The sequence below is a fragment of the Elephantulus edwardii genome, unplaced genomic scaffold (assembly GCF_000299155.1).
Source record: "Elephantulus edwardii isolate Elephantulus edwardi_28Jun2011 unplaced genomic scaffold, EleEdw1.0 scaffold00207, whole genome shotgun sequence".
Classification (NCBI taxonomy): Eukaryota; Metazoa; Chordata; class Mammalia; order Macroscelidea; family Macroscelididae; genus Elephantulus; species Elephantulus edwardii.
The window spans coordinates 927,096-945,674 of record NW_006399957.1 but is presented as its reverse complement, the minus strand read 5'-3'; the positions used below and the strand labels follow the sequence as shown (position 1 = coordinate 945,674).

The window sequence follows — 18,579 nt, the reverse complement described above, 5'->3', positions numbered from 1 at the left end:
CTGCCCGGCCGGCCGCGGCGCCCATGCCTGGGACGCGCGCCTGGGACGCCCGCACTTAGCAGTATGTCGCGGCGCAAACAGGCGAAGCCCCAGCACCTCCGCTCGGACGAGGAGCTGCCCCCGCCGGACGTGGCCTCGGAGCACGGTGAGCGGCCGGCGGGACGGGGAGGGCCGGGTGGGGGACCAGGGGCCGCGGCCCCGCGCCCCGGCCGCCCTCTGCCGGCGCCGACCTCCGTCAACACGGCTCGGCCTGGCCACTTCCGCGCGAAGTAAACTTGGCGCTACGCGCGGAGGAGCCCGCAACCGGGACGGCGGGGCCGGGAGGCCGCTAGGGTGGGGGTCGTACCGCCTCCTCCGCGCCGCCCCTCGGACGCCACTGGCCGGGTGGGCTAACCGCGCGCCCTGCGGCGCCTCCGTACGAGGCCTCCGCGGTCGAGGGCGGGCTCAGCGCGCCGGCCGCAGTCGCCTGGGGAGGCCAGCAGCCTGGTACCGAGGGCCGCGACGCCGGGTGCTGCCTCGGCGGGACGACTGGGACCTCCGCGCACTTCCCTGACCCGGGCCCAACCTCCCAGGTGCGGCTGAGCTGGCGCCCGGCCCATCCGAGGGCCACGGCCTCTAAGCCGGAGACTCTTCCCGGCGAGCGGAGTCCTGCGGCCGCCGCTGTCCGGCCCGAGACTTTGGAATTGCGAGGCGGGAGTGTAGGTCATCATGTCGCCGGGAACTAAAGCCGGCGATCTCCGTGGGCGCTATGGGCTTAGTGAGCCGCCCGCGTGCTTCTCGGCACTTAAGGGGGGGGGGGCACGGCGTGCGTTTTGCTCGCAGGGACACCCTCCTACGAAGGCACTCCAAAGGCAGTGTTAGGAAGTGCGGGCCAGGCGGGACCGGGAAAGTTAGAGCCTAGGGCCGAGGTCCTAGGGCTGCCCATTCGGGGTTGTTGGGCCCACGGCAATGGGACAGGCGATTCCGCCGCCCGAGCCTCGCGCCCACGTGGGGTCTCCGCAGGTTCTGGGGAGCGGGCCCGGAGACGGGAACGCGGGGAACTCCCGAGTTCAACAGAGCTGGGCTGGAATTTGCACTTAAATAGGCCAGCGGACTTTGTCGTTGTTTTCAGTGAGCAACGAATTGTTCTTGCCTCTGTCGGCTGCTCCTTTTCCTGTGCTGTTAGAGGGCTCACAGAGTTTGAGTTGTCCGTGTGCTGAAGTGTGCAAAGCTGGTCTGCATCCGTGTCGGAATGGACCGACGGAAAGTTGCTAGCCTCGCTGGCAAGCGCGGAATTAAATGAAATTATTAAACGAGTTGGGTCTTTTTGTGGCCCTGAAGGCGGAGGAGCCTTATCTGTGGAGCCAAGTCGCCAAGATTAGAACCGGAGATATGCTAAAAAGAGGCGTTTGCATATGGTGGTAGATTAAGGACAAAGGGTCTTTTTGTCATGGAAATGGATTTTTTTTTTGTTTTGTTTACTTCATCACATAGAATTTCTCACACTTGGTTTGTTTTGTATTGCCCTCAATGACTACATGATCAAATGAATGGATTTATTTCTGCCGAATGAGAAAGAGCGTCTTTCCTTCAAAAGAACTACATTGCGTCCTGTGAGGAATTTTAAAGCGTTATTATTGTGTCTCCTGAATAGCTTCAAATCGGCTTTCACTACTGCCCCAAAATGCAACAATGTAAATACTTCTCAGCTTTGTAAGGTCATTATCAAAATGCGCAATGTCTCCTTTATTAAAGCATATTTTAATTAATAGAGTAAACCCCCCTTGTTTCTAACAACTAGCGAGGCACTGCCATTTATTTTTAATTTCACTCTAGAAATGGGAACGCGGTGAATTTAACCGTGCAGAGGGATGAGCGCTCAGGAGCCCTGAGGTGGAGGAAATTCTTGACAAGTTCCCTTGCGTTGTGCGCGGTTCTCCTCTTTTTTTGCAGAGATGCAGCATGTTTGGGTTCTTTTCCCACCGTGGATTCAAGTTCTGTGGCGCCTTCACAGTGGATGAGATGTGCCACAGTTGCTGATCCCATTTTGCAACAGGCCAAAACCAGGCTGCGGGTTGGGGTCCCCGAAGCTGAGCCAGTAGGTTGTGGCTTGTTTTAAGGATCGTTTAGGCAAACTATTGAAAATAGTTCCTTTTTATTTAGTTATTGTGAAGCAGATTGTTCGGAACATAAAAGGGGCTCTTGTTCCTTGTTGGGGCCAGAAATACTGGTCTATTATTGCTCTGTCTTTCTGCTTACCAGTGCTAAGATCACTAAGTCAAGAATATTTTTTAAAAAATAAAGGGCCGTGACAACCAACCTGCTCCAGTGTCATCCAGATCCCCTCAAAATGTCTACTTTGCTAAGTGTAAAAGACATAGATAAACATTAGCATATAACAAACATGGTGCTGGAAGGTACGACGGAAGTTAGTGTAACAGAAAGTAGGTGTTTCAGAAGTGAAGTAAGTAATTCTTTTGTGTCACTGTGGACCATGACATATTCATTAAAGCCCTGGGTCCGAGTAGATGCCATAAAATTGAAGGCTGTTAATAATATCATGTAGAGCACATTTAACATACTAAATTTTTCAGTACAGCAGAGGGGCTGCTCGCATGTTGATTTACAGAGAACGCCTCCAGCAGGAGGTCTCCTTTCTGGGAAGCAGTCGAGCCGAGCCTGCCTCAGCAGCGTCCCTGCAGGAGTGAGGTGACCCTCATCTAGAGGAGAAGTGACGCGGGCACTCAGGTTCTACACTCTGCCTTGTGAAAATGCGAGTCTGTGATGCTGAGAGTTACGCTCCCAGAGGGAACTGTCTTTGAAAATTACTTGCTTGAAAATGGTTTCGTTCGCATTTCTGAAAATCAAAGTGGTGGTGATGTGTTTGGGATTGCGTTCGCTTTGTGCCATCAATCCTAAAACCCTTTAAGCCAGTGGAATAATTCTTATTTAAGAGAAATTAATTAAAACTTCCAGCAACACTTGAAAGTCTGACTGCGAACTTTTAAAAAGTGTGACATTGCTGTTCCTCTGCCACAAGATACAACTTAATAAGCATGTATTTTAGGGGTCATTAGAAAGAACGTGAGTATGTAAGGAAGAAGGGAAAATATTTTAATTGAGAACAATCTGACGATCCCATAGTTTGCTCAGTTGTTAACACTAATTCTCTCCAAGTGTTTTTATTTTCTGCCAACTTTACCGTCGTGTGGCTGTCTTAAAATTCCTTTCAAATGCGGAGAGCATGTGATGTGAGAATTTAGCGGTGGCATTCAGAGGCCTTGTGGAAATGAGGAGGGGCAGGCTGTTGCCCTCCTGGAGGAGAAATCGTTTTCTTTTATCTGGGCGTGCACGGTTTGCCGGCTGCTTTCTCTGGGGCTCCCAGGCTCACAGCACAGCATTCACAGTTCAACAAACCAGAGAGAAATGCTATAGAAGCCGTCCTCTGGTGTCCGGGGTGTGTGTGTGGGGGGGGAGTCTCAGAAACATGGGAGGTAAAGAGAAAGTAACTGGGAAGAAAAGGGAAAATCCAGGAGACTTTGCAAATATTTCTTTGAAAAATATCACTTTAAAAACTTAACCTACTTAAAAATGCATGATGTGGTGACCCACCCTCAAGGGTGCCAGTTCCTGTCCACCCCCCTCCAGACAAACCAAGTGTGTAGCTGAGTGAGAGGATGGGTGTGTACAGTGCGTCTGAAACTCCACAATGTGCGTGGTGGAATATTCTTAGAACTATTCAGGCCCAGAAAGAAAAGAGAAGGCTCGGGCAAACAGCAGGAATTAGTTAGCAAGCTGATTATTGTTGTACACAAGATGCTGGGAAAGAGGCAAAAGTGGGTCAGATTTCATTTCAGCTGGATCTCTAAGAAGCTTTACCCTGCTCTCAAGGCGGCCGTGAGGTCATTCTCGGTGGGGATTCTGCAGAGGTGCAGCCAGGGACGCCTTCTGTGCGCGGATGCTGGAACCCAGCTCTCCACTGCGTGAGTGTAGCAGTGGCTCTGAAAAGCTCCTGTTATCAGCGCATCAGGTGATGCTTGGCTTCTAAAAGCTGCCGAGGAGTTTCGGGGAGCCGGTGCAGAGCCACTTCACACCAGCGAGGTTTTGTTGTTGTTTTCAGCCTCCATGCTTGCTCGACTAGCCGACAGAATAAGATGGACATCTCTTAGGCGGCTTCATGAAAGCGCGGCCGAGTGGACGCTGGTGAAGCAGGTTTGTACTGACAGCATATGGGAAGGTGCTGCACATTTGCAAAGAAGCAAACATGCGTGAGGCCAGTGAAGAGACGGAGTGTCTTAATGTTACTTTCTGTGCAGCTTTGCTATAAAATCCTTTGCTACTTTTTTTGGTCATTTTTGTGATTCCCGTGCTTGTTTAAAAGGCAGTTAACTGGCTAGGTGATTTCCAAGAACACAAGCCACAGAAGTGATGCCAAATGGGGCAGAATGTTAATTGTGACATTAGAGAAGTTCAGAGCTTCGAGTTGATTTGTTTGTAAATAAAAGACCTTCCTTATGCTGGTGGCCCAAGAAGCCCACCGATGACGACCACCTGGTGTGTGAGTCTCCCAGGGAGTGGACCTGATGACTCCCGCTGGCCCCCCATCAGCCCAGCAGGCAAGGCTGGTCTTAACCCCCTTTGCATTTTCTGAAGCACGGAGGCCTCCTCTGAGCCACCCCAGGGAGGTGGACTTCCTGGGCGGGCAGCTTCCTTCCTGGGGCGCTCCCTGAAGGTAGGTACTTAGAAATGCGTTGACAAGCCTTGCTGATTTAACCTTTGCCAGGGGTGGCCACTAGATGTCAAGCTCATAATACAATTAGTACATCCCAGCCATTGACCTTGGCAGCGCAGCATACACATTCTATTAAGTGTTAACACTGAATCTGAGTGTTAACTGGAGACCCTGCGTGTTTCCTTCGAGCTTATCAAATGCCCATCTAGTTCAGCACAGTGTTTATAGTTCTGAAAGCGGGGAAGGTTCACTTTTGCGTGGCCATTCCTTCTTGAACTGTTTCATCAATCCTGCAGGTACTAGGGCACTTTGTCCTGGTCCCAGCTTTTGGGCCTCATTCAGGAGTGGGCACCTGGGGCCTTTCCTGCCGCCAGGCCATGTAGGAGCTGTGTCTCACTGGCCCTCATCCTCCAGCAGCTGTCAGTGGTTTGTCTGGGTTAACGTTTGCCTTGACTGTGTGTAAGCCTTGTGCAGAGACATGGAGCCCTGGTATCAAGACCTGCTGACTGCTCCTGGGTGCAGGCAGGCGACCAGGGGCAGCCATTGTCGTCTTGCTCCTGGAAAAGGTACAGGGGGCACGCTGCAGGATGGCGCAGGTGCCATTCACCTGGTGGACGGAGGCCAGAGGCCCTCTCAGGCCTGCAGACAGGGACCTGTTCCCACGGAAGCTGACTAGAAACCTGGTCTCTCCCACCTTTTGGATGGTAAAGACGCTTGTGAGGCCGTTCGGGGTATGCGTGTTTCCCATGAGGCAGAGAGATCCCTGTGCGTTCCTCTCAGCATGATGACCGCACCCCAGCAAGTGAAAGCGCCATTGTGTGACACTCAAGTGTAACAAACATCACATTCTTAGCTGCAGCCTTGGGTAGACCTTGACAGCAGGTCGTGTGTGCTGTCACCCCGCACCCCTTCTGCACAGCCCAGGCCAGCGTGTGGGCTCCGCTGCCCCCACAGGCTCCCCACTCTTCCAGCAGGGACAGTTGGAGACTGTGCCACAGGTGGTTGCTACTTAACAAATTTGAGATTGGGGCCACTGAGGGGAGGCTGGGAGTGTGGCCGGCCAGGGCTGCTTCCGCAAAGCAAGAGTGCCCTCCTCTGTCCGAGCCCGGAGTGACAGCTGCAGAGGGCCGTGGAACAGGCCGGAACATTTTCCCTTGCGTCTGGAATTCCTTCTACATTGTTACACACAGTAGGGGTCCCCATTTGTCCCCTCCTGTTTCTCAGCTTGGGCTCTGCATGCGATAATTCATCTTTCTTTATGGGATTCAAAGCTATCATAAGGAGTTAAAAAGAATTAATTTGCAAGAAAATAAGTGTCTCCTAACAATGTAGAAAAACTTGGAAAACGTTCTCTAGATTTTCAAGGAACAGCCAAGCAGAGAGTAAAAGTGGCCCTGTCTTCTGTTCAGACCCGTGGCACCCCCAGTTCCTAATTAAATAGTCGTTGCTGGTCGCTCTTTTTCCTGCATTAAGCCAGCTTGTGTCTTCTTTTATTCATTCCTGTCAATTAAAAATATGCAGTGGAAGGGTAGTCCGATGACAGAGAGCTTTTCCAGGGAAGAAACCCACACTTGGACCCCTTTTAGTGCCCCTTTGTCATTGCTTCGTGTGTTTAAAAACCCTGCCACTCCTGGAAAGGAAGAATCAGGAGAGCCTTGCTAATTCCACACTTAAATATCAACACTGTTTGAGATAATTCTTAAAACATATTTTCAGCAATGCTGTACACTTAGGGCTTGCCCATCTCCAGCCGCTCTCCAGAATTCCAGAAACAGGGACAGCGGTCCTGTTCGCACAAGACACACTCTGCTCGTGTAAAGATGTGATTTTCAGCTGAACACTGTAAACTGCCTCCAAATCTGCCCAGGCAGCCGTTCCAGTGGTGAACGTGGAAGGCCTTAATAAGGACTAGAGCCAGCAGTCCTGAAACCGATTTTGGTTTTGGGGGTTTTTTGGGGGGGAAAGGGGGAGCCTCTTTCACACCAAGAGTGCAGATTCTCTGGAATGGAAATAGTAACAGTTTGTTAATTATTTTTTGTCATTTTTGTGAGTGAGAAGGAGAAGAAAAAAAATCAGTGTTTTTAAAAAATATCCTCTTTGAAGCTGCCCTGTTGTCAGGTTTCTGGTGAAAGGTATAACCACCACCCCCAGCCCCCCATTCAGGAAGAAGAGCTGAGAAAGGCCTAGAACTCGTTCCAGGGTAAGTAGGACTCTCCGGAGTGAGTGGAGCAGGGGCGCCTGGAGCTGGGGAGCGTCTCCCAGTCACAGGTTCTGCTGTGTCGACTAATTGCCTGCATCTCCTTAAGCAAAGAGAACCCTGTGGTTTCCAGCCGCTTCTTTTTCTCTCCTCCTGACTACATTTCAAGAAAGAGACAATACTGAGTGCAGATGGAGTATTGATGCTGGTATTGAGAGTTTGAGCACAGAGTTGATGTAGAGGTAGTCCCAGGACAGCAGCCTCCTTCCTGTTAGCACCCAAGGACTTGATTTCTGGAAAGGCTGGATTTGCGTGTTGCTAGTATCTGAGAAGGAAGGATTATGGAAGCTCTCTCTGACCAGGTGAGCTGCTGCTGCTAGTGCCACTCTTACTTATGCTGAGACAGCCCTCCTGTGCTGGGCTTCCGGTCTAAACCCGTGTCCATTTGCATTTCCAGATTTTAGTTGTTGGAGTCAGTGTGCAAAAATAAATTACTTTGACATTAATGGTAATGCTTACAGTGCGCGTTTTTAAATACCCCCCCCAAGAAAGAGAGGAAGAAAATTAAGATTACACTGAAGATAAATGCCCACTGTAGTTCCTCACTGACGTGACTTGTGGAACTAAACATTTGAGCCATTTACCTGATGGGTGTATTAAAGGCCAGTTCAAAATGTAAATGTAATTCAAAGATGGTTAAATACAATTGAATCTGACATAATATTGACTTATCACTGTGGTACGAATGACCAAGCTTTGGAACTTATATGATGAAATTGGGAGCCACAGTCGGATTTTCACTTAAACAGAATTTTACAAATAATAGTGATAATTCCAGACTTGGCATCTTCCCGTGGGCAGGAGCTCCGTGGAGGAGCAGTCATCTCACTAGCTCTGCTCTGCTGCCTGTCGGTTCTCCTGTTCTGTCGGGTCTGCTGGCTGGCCTGCTCTTCTCTGAGGCCCTCTTTCTCCCTGCAAAACACAAAACGCACTCATTTTAGATCCTACCAATCAGCTCAGCTGAAGGGCACTTTATTACTGTTTACTAATGTTCTTAAAGTTATGCAAACCAGATCTCAAGTTCATATGCGAAAAAACTAGACTTTTTACTTTGTCCCCACTATCGTATCCAAGGCTATCTTATCAAATGTGTGATTATCAAAAAACCTGTTTTTGGAATGCCAGTCACATCCACTGATAGTTTGACCATGTGGAAATAGCAGTTTATACGATCATGCTGTTGACATTTTATATAAGTCTTAAGGAAAAAAAATTAGAAACCTTGATCACAGATTATTGCTCAAAATAAAGATTCTGAAGTGTATGCAAGAAAATGCCTCCTCCGTCAACTGTGGTTTCTAAAACATATTTGAGACAAAAGTCAAATTCATCCTGAAGCTTTGCTTATAAAATCTAAGGACTATCTGTTTTGCTAAGTTGGTTAACATAATTATTGTTAGCAAGCCCAAATGGTCACCAGCCTATTTTAAAATGTAAAACCTCTCCCTGTTACATTCTGAGGGAATATGGATAAGGGAGTGTTTCACTTTGAGAAGAATATCTTCGTTATGTTTAGGTGACTGTGATTAACAATTGCATTAAACAAAACAACTTCAGTTCTTTGGCCCAAATGGTCGCCATGCTATTTGAAAGTGCAAAGCCTCCATTTTTTCCATGCTGAAGGAATATGAATAGGAAAGTGTTTTATTTTGAAAGGGATATCTTCATTATATTTAGGTAACTAATTAACAGTTACATTAAACAAAACAACTTTAATTATTTGGCAAGACCCAAATGGTCACCAGGCTGTTTTAAAATGTAAAGCTTCTCCCCTTCTTCAATACTGAAGGAATATGAATAGGGGAATGTTTTACTTTGAGAAGAATTTCTTCATTATATTTGGGTAACTATGATTAACAGTTGCATTAAAGAAAACTTCAATTATTTGGCAAAGCGTCCTTACTTGTCCTGTGCACAGCTCCTTCAAATGAGAAGTAATTAGTAGTAATTTCACAAACCGGCCAATGGGAAAAAGGAAATTACCTGTGGGAACCTACACTTTCATCGAGTTTTGAAGCGAACCCTGAAAATACTTAATACCTGAAAAACTAATAGGACTGTAAAACTCAGAGCTTTAAGGCAAAGGGAGACCTTCAGAAAAGCCCAGTGTAAACCGGTCTGTTTCCTTTGTGACAAAGACAAAAAGCACAGCCTCCTTTTCTAAAGAGCACTTATTTATGTGTAGGTTCATTCTTCAAATCTTATAATCTTATAAATACTTTCTAAATGTTGCAGAACTCACTCTCCTTTGTAAGCATATCTCAGTGGTCTGTGCTTGATAGAGCCTCACAGGAGAAAAAGTATTCTTCTAAGAGGATTTAAATGGGCCAGTCTTGTGCAATTTAAAGTTGATAGACCATAGGAATTGAAAAACTTATTCCCTCTGAAGAGTTAAGGTAGAAGGTGCTTCAGGAAGTAGGAAATATTTTGCTTCTTGTACGGCACTTGCCTTTTCAAGAAGCATTCAAATAAAAATCTTTCTGACGATTATCCACAGGCCTTTTGGGCGTTAGTTGTGCAGCTCTGGAGCACTCTGGTCTGTGCTGGCTTTGGTGAGCACAGATATACCGGAGCAACACCATGGCCCCAGGTGTTTTCCGTAGTGGCCTTTTGGCTTTTGCTCCTGAATTGGGTGTGGAGAACATTCCACTGGTGTTATAAAAGACATCATGAAGGAGGGAATCTTGGCTTCTTGTGACCACTGTCAGAACATCTGACTAGAATTTGAGAGAACCCTTAAATCCCCAGCCCTGAAGAAGTTCTGTCTGAAGTTTTTAGTGCTGGGTGGGGGTTTCTGTGTTTCTGTTCCATAACCTTAGCAGGTTTAAAATGAGATTTTGCATACATTGGGCAAAGTTAAGTAGTCTGGGTGTTTCTTTTGCTAATGTGCCTGTGCAGCATAAATCAGCGATGTCTTTGCTCCCAGCTATGCTCAACCTCATTACAAATCCCTATTACAGTCAGTCTCTCCTCCGTACAGTAATGAGACTGGAGCGGGCCGACTTTGGCTCTGAATTTAGTTTAAAAGTCTAACGGGTCTTTATGGCTTGCAGGCTCCAACTTCTTTCCCCTCCAAATGTGTGAGCCAGTTAGGACAGTGCTAATTGCATGCTGCTAATAATGTTTAAGGGCATGTACGAATCGCCCAAGCTAACAACCTCATGCAAAGCAGTAGGCGAGCTTTTTTTTAAAAAAAAAAACAAAAAACAAAAAAAAGTTAGCGTGGGTTTTCTGCCCCCCCCCCAGGAAAGGAACTGTGTGTGTTTTATCAAAGGATGTTTCTTCAAAATCATGTTTCTTTACTAAAAAGAAATCAGTGCAAAATTCAGAGACTTTGCCCTCAGATCTATCTATTGGTGATTGTCCCAGAAACCTTTGTGTAGCCCCAGAGTGTGAAGGTGTTTTCCTGTTGCTCTGGGCTCTGTGTGTTCTGCAGAGAACGGACTGCAGCTGGCCTGCCACCCTCATTTGAATTGCTGGTGTCACTCTTTCTGCTAGTGGACAAAAAGCAATGGCCAGTAGCCATGTCCAGGACACCATGTGCATCCTGAGTGACCTTACACCCAGTCCTGGGAACGGGAAGCTGCTGCTCCCGGCAATAACTGGCCGTGTAGCGATTTATTTGATCAGGTGTGAATTAGAATTGTTCATTAAACATGGTTGTTATTCGGCACAAGAGGGTAACGAGAGTCGGAGGAAGTCAGCGCTCACACTAGTAATTAAACATGTGTAACCAATTAGCGAGGTTTCTACGATGGCACAAGCATATAATTTGCTAAGTCTTTCTATGAGAATGGATGAAAATAGGTACAAAAAGTGTGTCTGAGACAACAACATTCTCATGTTAAACAAGTCAACATAAATGGACTTTAAATACATAATTTCTAGTTTGTGGACAAAACACTGAACCCTATTGGCTAATCGCAATAACATATAATTTCAGTTCATTTTGTCAAGAAATATTACATCTGACAGAGCCAATTCGCTCTATCAGACCATATCAATTGCAGGCCCAGGCTGTATTGATAGTCATTTTGCAAATCATAAGGTAGAAAGCTGTGGTTCCAAGGGCCGAGTCGGGAGACACGGCATCAGCCGCACCCCTCGGCAGCCCGAGATTGTTTTCTGAGGGAAAATGTCTGCTTGCTTTCTTTGTTAAGTTTACAAATGAAGCATTTAAGAGAAATTTCCTGCAGAAGATCAGCACGTATCAATCCAAGAGATTCTGGAGAACCGAGTTCTCCCCGTGGCCTGCAAACCTCAGGGCCTGTGCCGTGGAGGAGCCAGGCCCGGAGCAGGGCCCAGACAGGAGGAAGGTTAGATTAGTTTAGCAACGTTAAGTGAACTGGCAAAGGCCATGCGGTTCTGCTGGAGGTGAGGACGGTTGCTGGGAGCGGAGCCTAATGAGCCGTCGGAGGCTGCCTTGTCCCCACGACAAGGTGGCTGCGGTTGTATGAAAGTATTGGAAATCAATGCCGTCTATGGAATTTCATTAAGCAGCAGTATCCACAATTGATAGGGCCTCATAATTTGATGGATTGTGCTAAGAAAATGATTAGCTAGCCAGAAAGAGTCATAGAACTCACGCGCCAGGCATCAGGATGGTTGAAGTGGGGTAATTTGTACGAAATAAAAAATATTGATCTTACTGATGTGCCAAATTTGAGGGGGCGGGGGCATCCGCAGGCAGCGGCTGACGTGATCTCTTGGTTTTCCAGCCGGCCCAGGGGAAGGTGCTGATGACGGCGACAGTGGGAATGAGAGCCGGAGCGGGAGCGAGGAGACAAGCGTGTGTGAGAAGTGCTGCGCTGAGTTCTTCAAGTGGACAGACTTCGTGGCACACAAGAAGACCTGCACCAAGAACCCACTGGTGCTGATCGTGGGCGAGGATGAGCCCACGCCGCCCAACGACGACTTTCCGGAACCTTCTCCTGCCAGCTCCCGCAGCGAGCAGGCCGAGAGCGAGGTGGCAGAGGAGGCTGCCCCAGCGGAGGCCAGCGAGGGCGGTGAGCTGAAGGCCTCAGACAAGGACGAGGAGCCCATGGACGTGGACAGCCCTGGGGACAAAGGCCCTGCAGCCGCTGCCAAGCCCCCGCTGCCCTCAGGCCCCGAGCCCACGGCCATGGCCAGCTACAGCATGCCCAGCACCAACGTGACGCTGGAGACACTGCTGAGCACGAAGGTGGCCGTGGCCCAGTTCTCACAGGGCGCACGAGCAGCAGGCGGCGTGGGCCCGGCAGGTGGGGTCTCGGCAGTGGCCATCCCCATGATCCTGGAGCAGCTGCTGGCCCTGCAGCAGCAGCAGATCCACCAGCTGCAGCTCATCGAGCAGATCCGCAGCCAGGTGGCCATGATGAGCCGCCAGTCACTGCGGCCCCCCCTGAACCCTGCTGCCCCCACGGCCACCCCCAGCACGCCTGTGCAGGCCGCTGGCCAGCTCCAGGGCTTCACCGCTCACCCTGCCCTCCAGCTCTCCACTGGGGTGGCTCCTGTTGCTGTGGGACCCACCCCCAGTGCCCCCCAGGCCTATGAAGGGCCTCCGCTCCTCTCCCAGCCAGTGTCCGGGGTCAGCACTCCGGGAGGCCTGGGGGGCGGCCCCACAGCCACCACAGAACCCAGTGTCCCTGCAACTTCTGGCACAGTCTCCACCTCGGTGACCCCACCCTCTGCGTCCAGTGTGACCAGTGGCTCTGCCCGGCCACAGGGCACCCCTACGCCTCCCGCCCCAGTTCCTGGGCCGCTCCTGACCTCAGCGGCCAGCCTGCCAAACCCACTCCTACCTCAGACCTCCTCGAGCAGCGTCATCTTCCCCAACCCGCTGGTCAGCATCGCCGCTACAGCCAACGCGCTGGACCCCCTCTCAGCCCTCATGAAACACCGTAAAGGGAAGCCACCTAATGTGTCCGTGTTTGAGCCCAAGGCCAGCTCCGAGGACCCCTTCTTCAAGCACAAGTGTCGGTTCTGTGCCAAGGTATTCGGCAGCGACAGTGCCCTGCAGATCCACCTGCGCTCACACACGGGGGAGCGGCCCTTCAAGTGCAATGTCTGTGGCAACCGCTTCTCCACCAAGGGCAACCTGAAGGTCCACTTCCAGCGGCACAAGGAGAAGTACCCCCACATCCAGATGAACCCCTACCCTGTGCCCGAGTACCTCGATAACGTGCCCACCTGCTCTGGCATTCCCTACGGCATGTCCTTGCCTCCTGAGAAGCCCGTGACCACTTGGCTGGACAGTAAGCCCGTGCTGCCCACAGTGCCCACTTCCCTGGGGCTGCAGCTGCCACCCAGTGCGCCCAGCTTTGCCGACTCGCCCAGCCTCACACCCATTAGCCGCTCCCCACAGCGGCCCTCGCCTGCCTCCAGTGACTGCACCTCTTTGTCTCCTGGACTCAACAGTTCCGAGGCCAGTGGCACGGTGACAGCAGACTCCCCCCAGCCGGTCCTCAGTGTGGCCACTCTGACAAAAACCGAGCCCCTTGGCCTGTCTTCTGCAAACCCCCGGCCTGGGGAGCCCCCGGCTGGTGGGCAGGCCACTACTACCACACCCCTGCCCGTGGCCACCACAGCCTCTGACAGCAGCGTGTCCCCTGGCCTCTCCACACCTGTGCTTCCTGCAGTCTCTGACCAGTTCAAAGCCAAGTTTCCGTTTGGTGGCCTGCTCGACTCTATGCAAACGTCGGAAACGTCCAAGTTGCAGCAGCTGGTGGAGAACATTGACAAGAAGATGACGGATCCCAATCAGTGCGTCATCTGCCACCGCGTCCTGAGCTGCCAGAGTGCCCTCAAGATGCACTACCGGACACACACGGGTGAGCGGCCTTTCAAGTGCAAGATCTGCGGCCGCGCCTTCACCACCAAGGGCAACCTGAAGACGCACTTCGGCGTGCACCGCGCCAAGCCCCCGCTCCGCGTGCAGCACTCCTGCCCCATCTGCCAGAAGAAGTTCACCAACGCCGTGGTCCTGCAGCAGCACATCCGCATGCACATGGGGGGCCAGATCCCCAACACGCCGCTGCCTGAGGGCTTCCAGGAGGCCGTGGACGCCGAGCTACCCTATGACGAGAAGAGTGCAGATGCTCTGAGCAACTATGACGATGACATGGACGACAACTCCCTGGAGGAGGACCCTGAGCTGAAGGACCCATCTGTTGATGCCACCAAGCCCCTGCTGGCCTTCGCTGGCTCCTGCCCGCCCTCCCCACCCTCAGTCATCTCCAGCATCGCCGCCCTAGAGAACCAGATGAAGATGATGGACTCTGTCATGAGCTGCCCACAGATGACTGGCCTCAAGGCCCTGGAGAATGGGTCAGGGGACAGTGACCGCCTGAGCAACGACTCATCGTCGGCTGCTGGCGACCTGGAGAGCCAGAGTGTGGGCAGCCCTGCCACGTCCGAGTCCTCGTCCTCCACACAGGCCCTGTCCCCTGCCCACAGCAATGGCGAGAGCTTCCGCTCCAAGTCCCCTGGGCTTAGCACCCAGGAGGAGCCCCAGGAGGTTCCGCTAAAGACAGAAAAGCCGGACAGCCCCGCATTGGCTGCTGAGAATGGAGGCGCCCTGGACCTGACAGCCACCACCCCGGGCCGGCCTGTGGTCAAGGAGGAGCCCCCCTTTAGCCTGCTGTTCCTGAACAGAGAACGGGGTAAGTGTGCGGGCACGGTGTGTGATGTCTGCGCAAAGCCTTTCGCTTGCAGGAGCGCGCTGGACATCCACTTCCGGAGCCACACGAGGGAACGGCCCTTCGTCTGCACACTCTGCAGGCGGGGCTGCTCCACTCTGGGTAATTTAAAGCAACACTTGCTGACACACAGATTAAAAGAGCTGCCTTCTCGGTTGTTTGAACCCAACTCTGCTCCAGGTCCCGGCCAGAGCTCTCCTAGCCTGGTCTCCAGCTCGGCGCCCGCGAGCAGGATGGACGTGAATGGCTTCAGCAAGCCCATCTCACTGGGTGAGGGCCCCCCACTCCCGGCCGGAGTCCAGGTTCCCGCTGGGCCACAGACAGTGATGAGCCCTGGTGTCACCCCCCTGCTGGCCCCCCCACCACGCCGGACCCCAAAGCAGCACAACTGTCAGTCCTGTGGGAAGACCTTTTCCTCGGCCAGCGCCCTGCAAATCCACGAACGTACACACACGGGAGAGAAGCCCTTTGGCTGCACCATTTGTGGGAGAGCTTTCACCACCAAGGGGAACCTCAAGGTGGGCACAGTGCACCGCACAGGCGTGGGAGGCGGGGTGGCAGTGGCGGTGAGGAGGGCAGGGAGTGAGGAGAACCAGGTGTGGTTGTAGTGTGGATGTGTGCTAGTACATGTGTGTGCCCACACCTCCTGGGAGCAGCTGTGTACAGACATCTGGGTGCCTGTATGTGAGTGCGCACCTCTTGAGAGCAGCCGTGTGCAGATATCAGTGTGTGCATGTATGTGGGTGTACATGTATGTGGTTCCGTGTACCCACACCTGAGAGCAGCCGTGTGCAGACATCAGTGTGTGCATGTGCATGTATGTGGTTCCGTGTACCCACATCTCCTGAGAACAGCCGTGTGCAGATGTCTATGTGCATGTATGTGGGTGCATATATGTGAGTGCACATTTGGGTCTGTACACCCACACCTCCTGGGAGCAATTGTATGCAGACGTTGGTGTGTTCTTGCACAAGCATGTCCACACATTCTGACAGCAGATGGGTGCTCTGTCATGCAGAAATGTGTGTGTGTGTGTGTGTGTGTGTGTGTGTGTGTGTGTGTGTGCGCGCATGCTCACGTGCACATGCATGTGCATGCAGGCTCCCACTCGTACACCCTGAGAGCAGGTGTACTCTCTGTTGTACAGGTGTGTGGTGTGCATCATTATACCCATAAACCTGAGAGCAGCTGTGTGCTATGTTGTGCAGACGTTCGTGTGCATGCATGCTCACACGCACACATCCTGAGAACAGAGGTGCGCTCTCATCCTGATGCCTGTGCACATGTGAGTGCATAAGTGTGCACCTTCGTGCCCACGCATCCCGTAAACAGGTGGGTGCTCTGTCTGCAGACTATATGCATGTGAGTGTATGTGTGTATGTGTGTGTGTGCGCACGCGTGCATCCTGGCATCTGGGCTCTGATGTAAACCACATCTCTGAAGAGGTGCACAGGGCTGCCACCTTCCAGGGTGTGGTCAGTGGTGGTGTCATGCACTCGGCCATGTGGTCTGTGAGCAGAGATGCGTCTAGCATGACGCCATCTTGAATCTGTGCCGATACAAAGTAAACATGGCCTTTAAATTCTGATGTGCTACACACCAGCAGACCACATCACAGGAGAGTGTGCTACATGGTTTCTAGAATATTCCATTGTCTTGTCCACAGAGTTTCCCTGAGAACCTGGGGTGGCTGTTGAGACAGGGTGGAAAAGCCTATATTGTTTGTGTCCTTCAGAAGCTGCATTATCACTATCCCTCTTTTCGGGAAGGCGGGCAGGACAGCGCTGCTTCGCCCTCTCAGGCCAGTCTGCGCTGTCCCCAGTCCATGGATCGTGCACATCTCTAGTCCCCAGGCCTTGTCCTAGGAGGTGCCAGCAGTTGGCACAAGGGCATATGTCCAGAGAAGCAGCTCAAGGGCTTACTGCCAACCAAGGTGGCCTGGGGTTTTTCTGGTTGATGTTTCCTTCATGTTTGAAAGGGAGAAAGGGAGTTAAGCAAGAGCTCAAAGTAGAAGACGTTTTGGAAGAAGAGGCATGAAGAGTGGAGCTGGGTCATCAGAGGGCTAAGCCTTCCCTTTTCTGAGTTGAGACCCCTCATGGGTCTGGGGGGTGGTGCTGGCCTGGTTAGTGTCTGTTAGGTGTGAAAACCAATCCTGAGATTGGAGGGCAGGAGGGTTGGGGGTCTACAGGCCGGGCCCCCCGTCCTCTGAGCAAATGCCATGCCTGGGGAGAGGAGACCCGAGAAGAGCACTGGGGCCTCTGGTGCCCTGGGCCATGTCAGAGAGGCCTACTCACAACCCCCACCATCTCCATGCAGGTACACATGGGCACACACATGTGGAACAATGCCCCCGCCCGACGAGGCCGCCGGCTCTCTGTGGAGAACCCCATGGCTCTGTTGGGGGGTGATGCCCTGAAGTTTTCTGAGATGTTCCAGAAGGATTTGGCAGCTCGAGCCATGAACGTGGACCCAAGCTTTTGGAACCAGTATGCTGCAGCCATCACCAACGGTCTGGCCATCAAAAACAACGAGATCTCTGTCATACAGAATGGGGGTATCCCCCAGCTCCCAGTTGGCCTCGGGGGTAGCACCATTCCCCCGCTGGGCAGCCTGAGTGGGATGGACAAGGCTCGCACTGGCAGCAGCCCCCCGGCTGTGGGCTTGGACAAGGCAAGCTCGGACCCGGGGAGTGGCCGTCCGTTCACAAGGTTCATTGAGGACAACAAGGAGATTGGGATAAACTAGCAGCTCAGTATCCACTCTGTCTGCGTGCACATTGGACACATGAGGGTGAGTCCCATGGCCACGAAGGCCTTGGCTCTCTTTCACTCCCTCCACTCACAAGAGATGCGGGCTTGGAGCCCTGGGGCCTTGAGCCAGAAGAGCCACAGCTCCTTCCTCCACAGTGAGTCTGACTGTCCCCAAGAACATAAACCTTTTAATATGTTAGGCCAGAAGCACCATGGGAGGCCCTGTCAGGACTGAGGTTTAGGTCAAAGCCCCTTCACTTCTTCCAAAACTTAGCGGTCCCCAGAGTGGGAGAAGGGGGCTTCCCAGTGGTGTCCACTCAAAGGTATTTGACGGTTTTGTTCTCTAGTTAGGAACTTGAACTCTCTTAGAAGCCTAACGTCAGCGAAGCAGTGGTTTAGTGCCCCATGCTATGTATGGTTACATACCCTCGTCTGTAGTATTTATGTTAAGATTATGCGGGTAACACACACTACAGTAGCCCCAACCTTAAAAGAAGCTTTTGTATTTTGCAGAATACATCTGGCTATGTGACAATTTTTTTTTTAAGCAAGATTTGTTCTATAAATAAGTGGATTATTTCAATGCGGGGAAAATTGTGATGTTTTCTTGGGAGAGATAGCATGCTGTTCACGTGCAAGTCCCTGTCCCTGTTGGTAAGAGACCTTCTCACGTGCAGGCCCCTGTCCCTGCTGGGAACAGACTTTTTTTTTTTTAATTTAAATGTTTGTAGCTGCTATGTGGACAGTTCTATGAAATGATTTGGAAACAAGTTATAGACAAATGTCACCATAAATTATTCACAACATTATTAACAGTTGTGAGTTAGTCTTTCATGCTATCAAAGCTGTACAATAAAAAGGTAATGTTTGTATGATGTGGTTGCAAACTCTTAATTTATACTGTTGCACTTTTAGTATTTTATATTAGGGAGATTTGTCTATAATTTGAAAATTTTAAAAAAGATATAAAATATTTTATAAATAGTACTTCAGTGTAAGGAAAATGGGAAAAATAATAAAACTGTTAGTTTCTTGTCTTAAGAGCAATCACAATGCGAACTTTGTGCTCCTTAATCAGAGACCAGGCCCGGCCAGTTCCTCTGCAAAGATCTACGACTTCCTAAGTGAAAGAGATTCATTTCATTTTCTACAGAGCCCGTTTAAAAACTGTGACCACTCTTCACT

The 18,579-nt window shown here is 51.1% G+C and overlaps 1 protein-coding gene across 1 annotated transcript; it reads left to right on the top strand.

Moving 5' to 3' along the window:
* Positions 1-63: 63 nt before the first annotated feature.
* Positions 64-17,389, top strand: SALL3 (spalt-like transcription factor 3). Its single transcript, XM_006897230.1, has 3 exons — positions 64-145; positions 11,687-15,162; positions 16,961-17,389. The coding sequence occupies exons 1-3, from the start codon at positions 64-66 to the stop codon at positions 17,387-17,389; spliced, it is 3,987 nt and encodes a 1,328-aa protein (XP_006897292.1).
* The last annotated feature ends 1,190 nt before the right edge of the window (positions 17,390-18,579 follow it).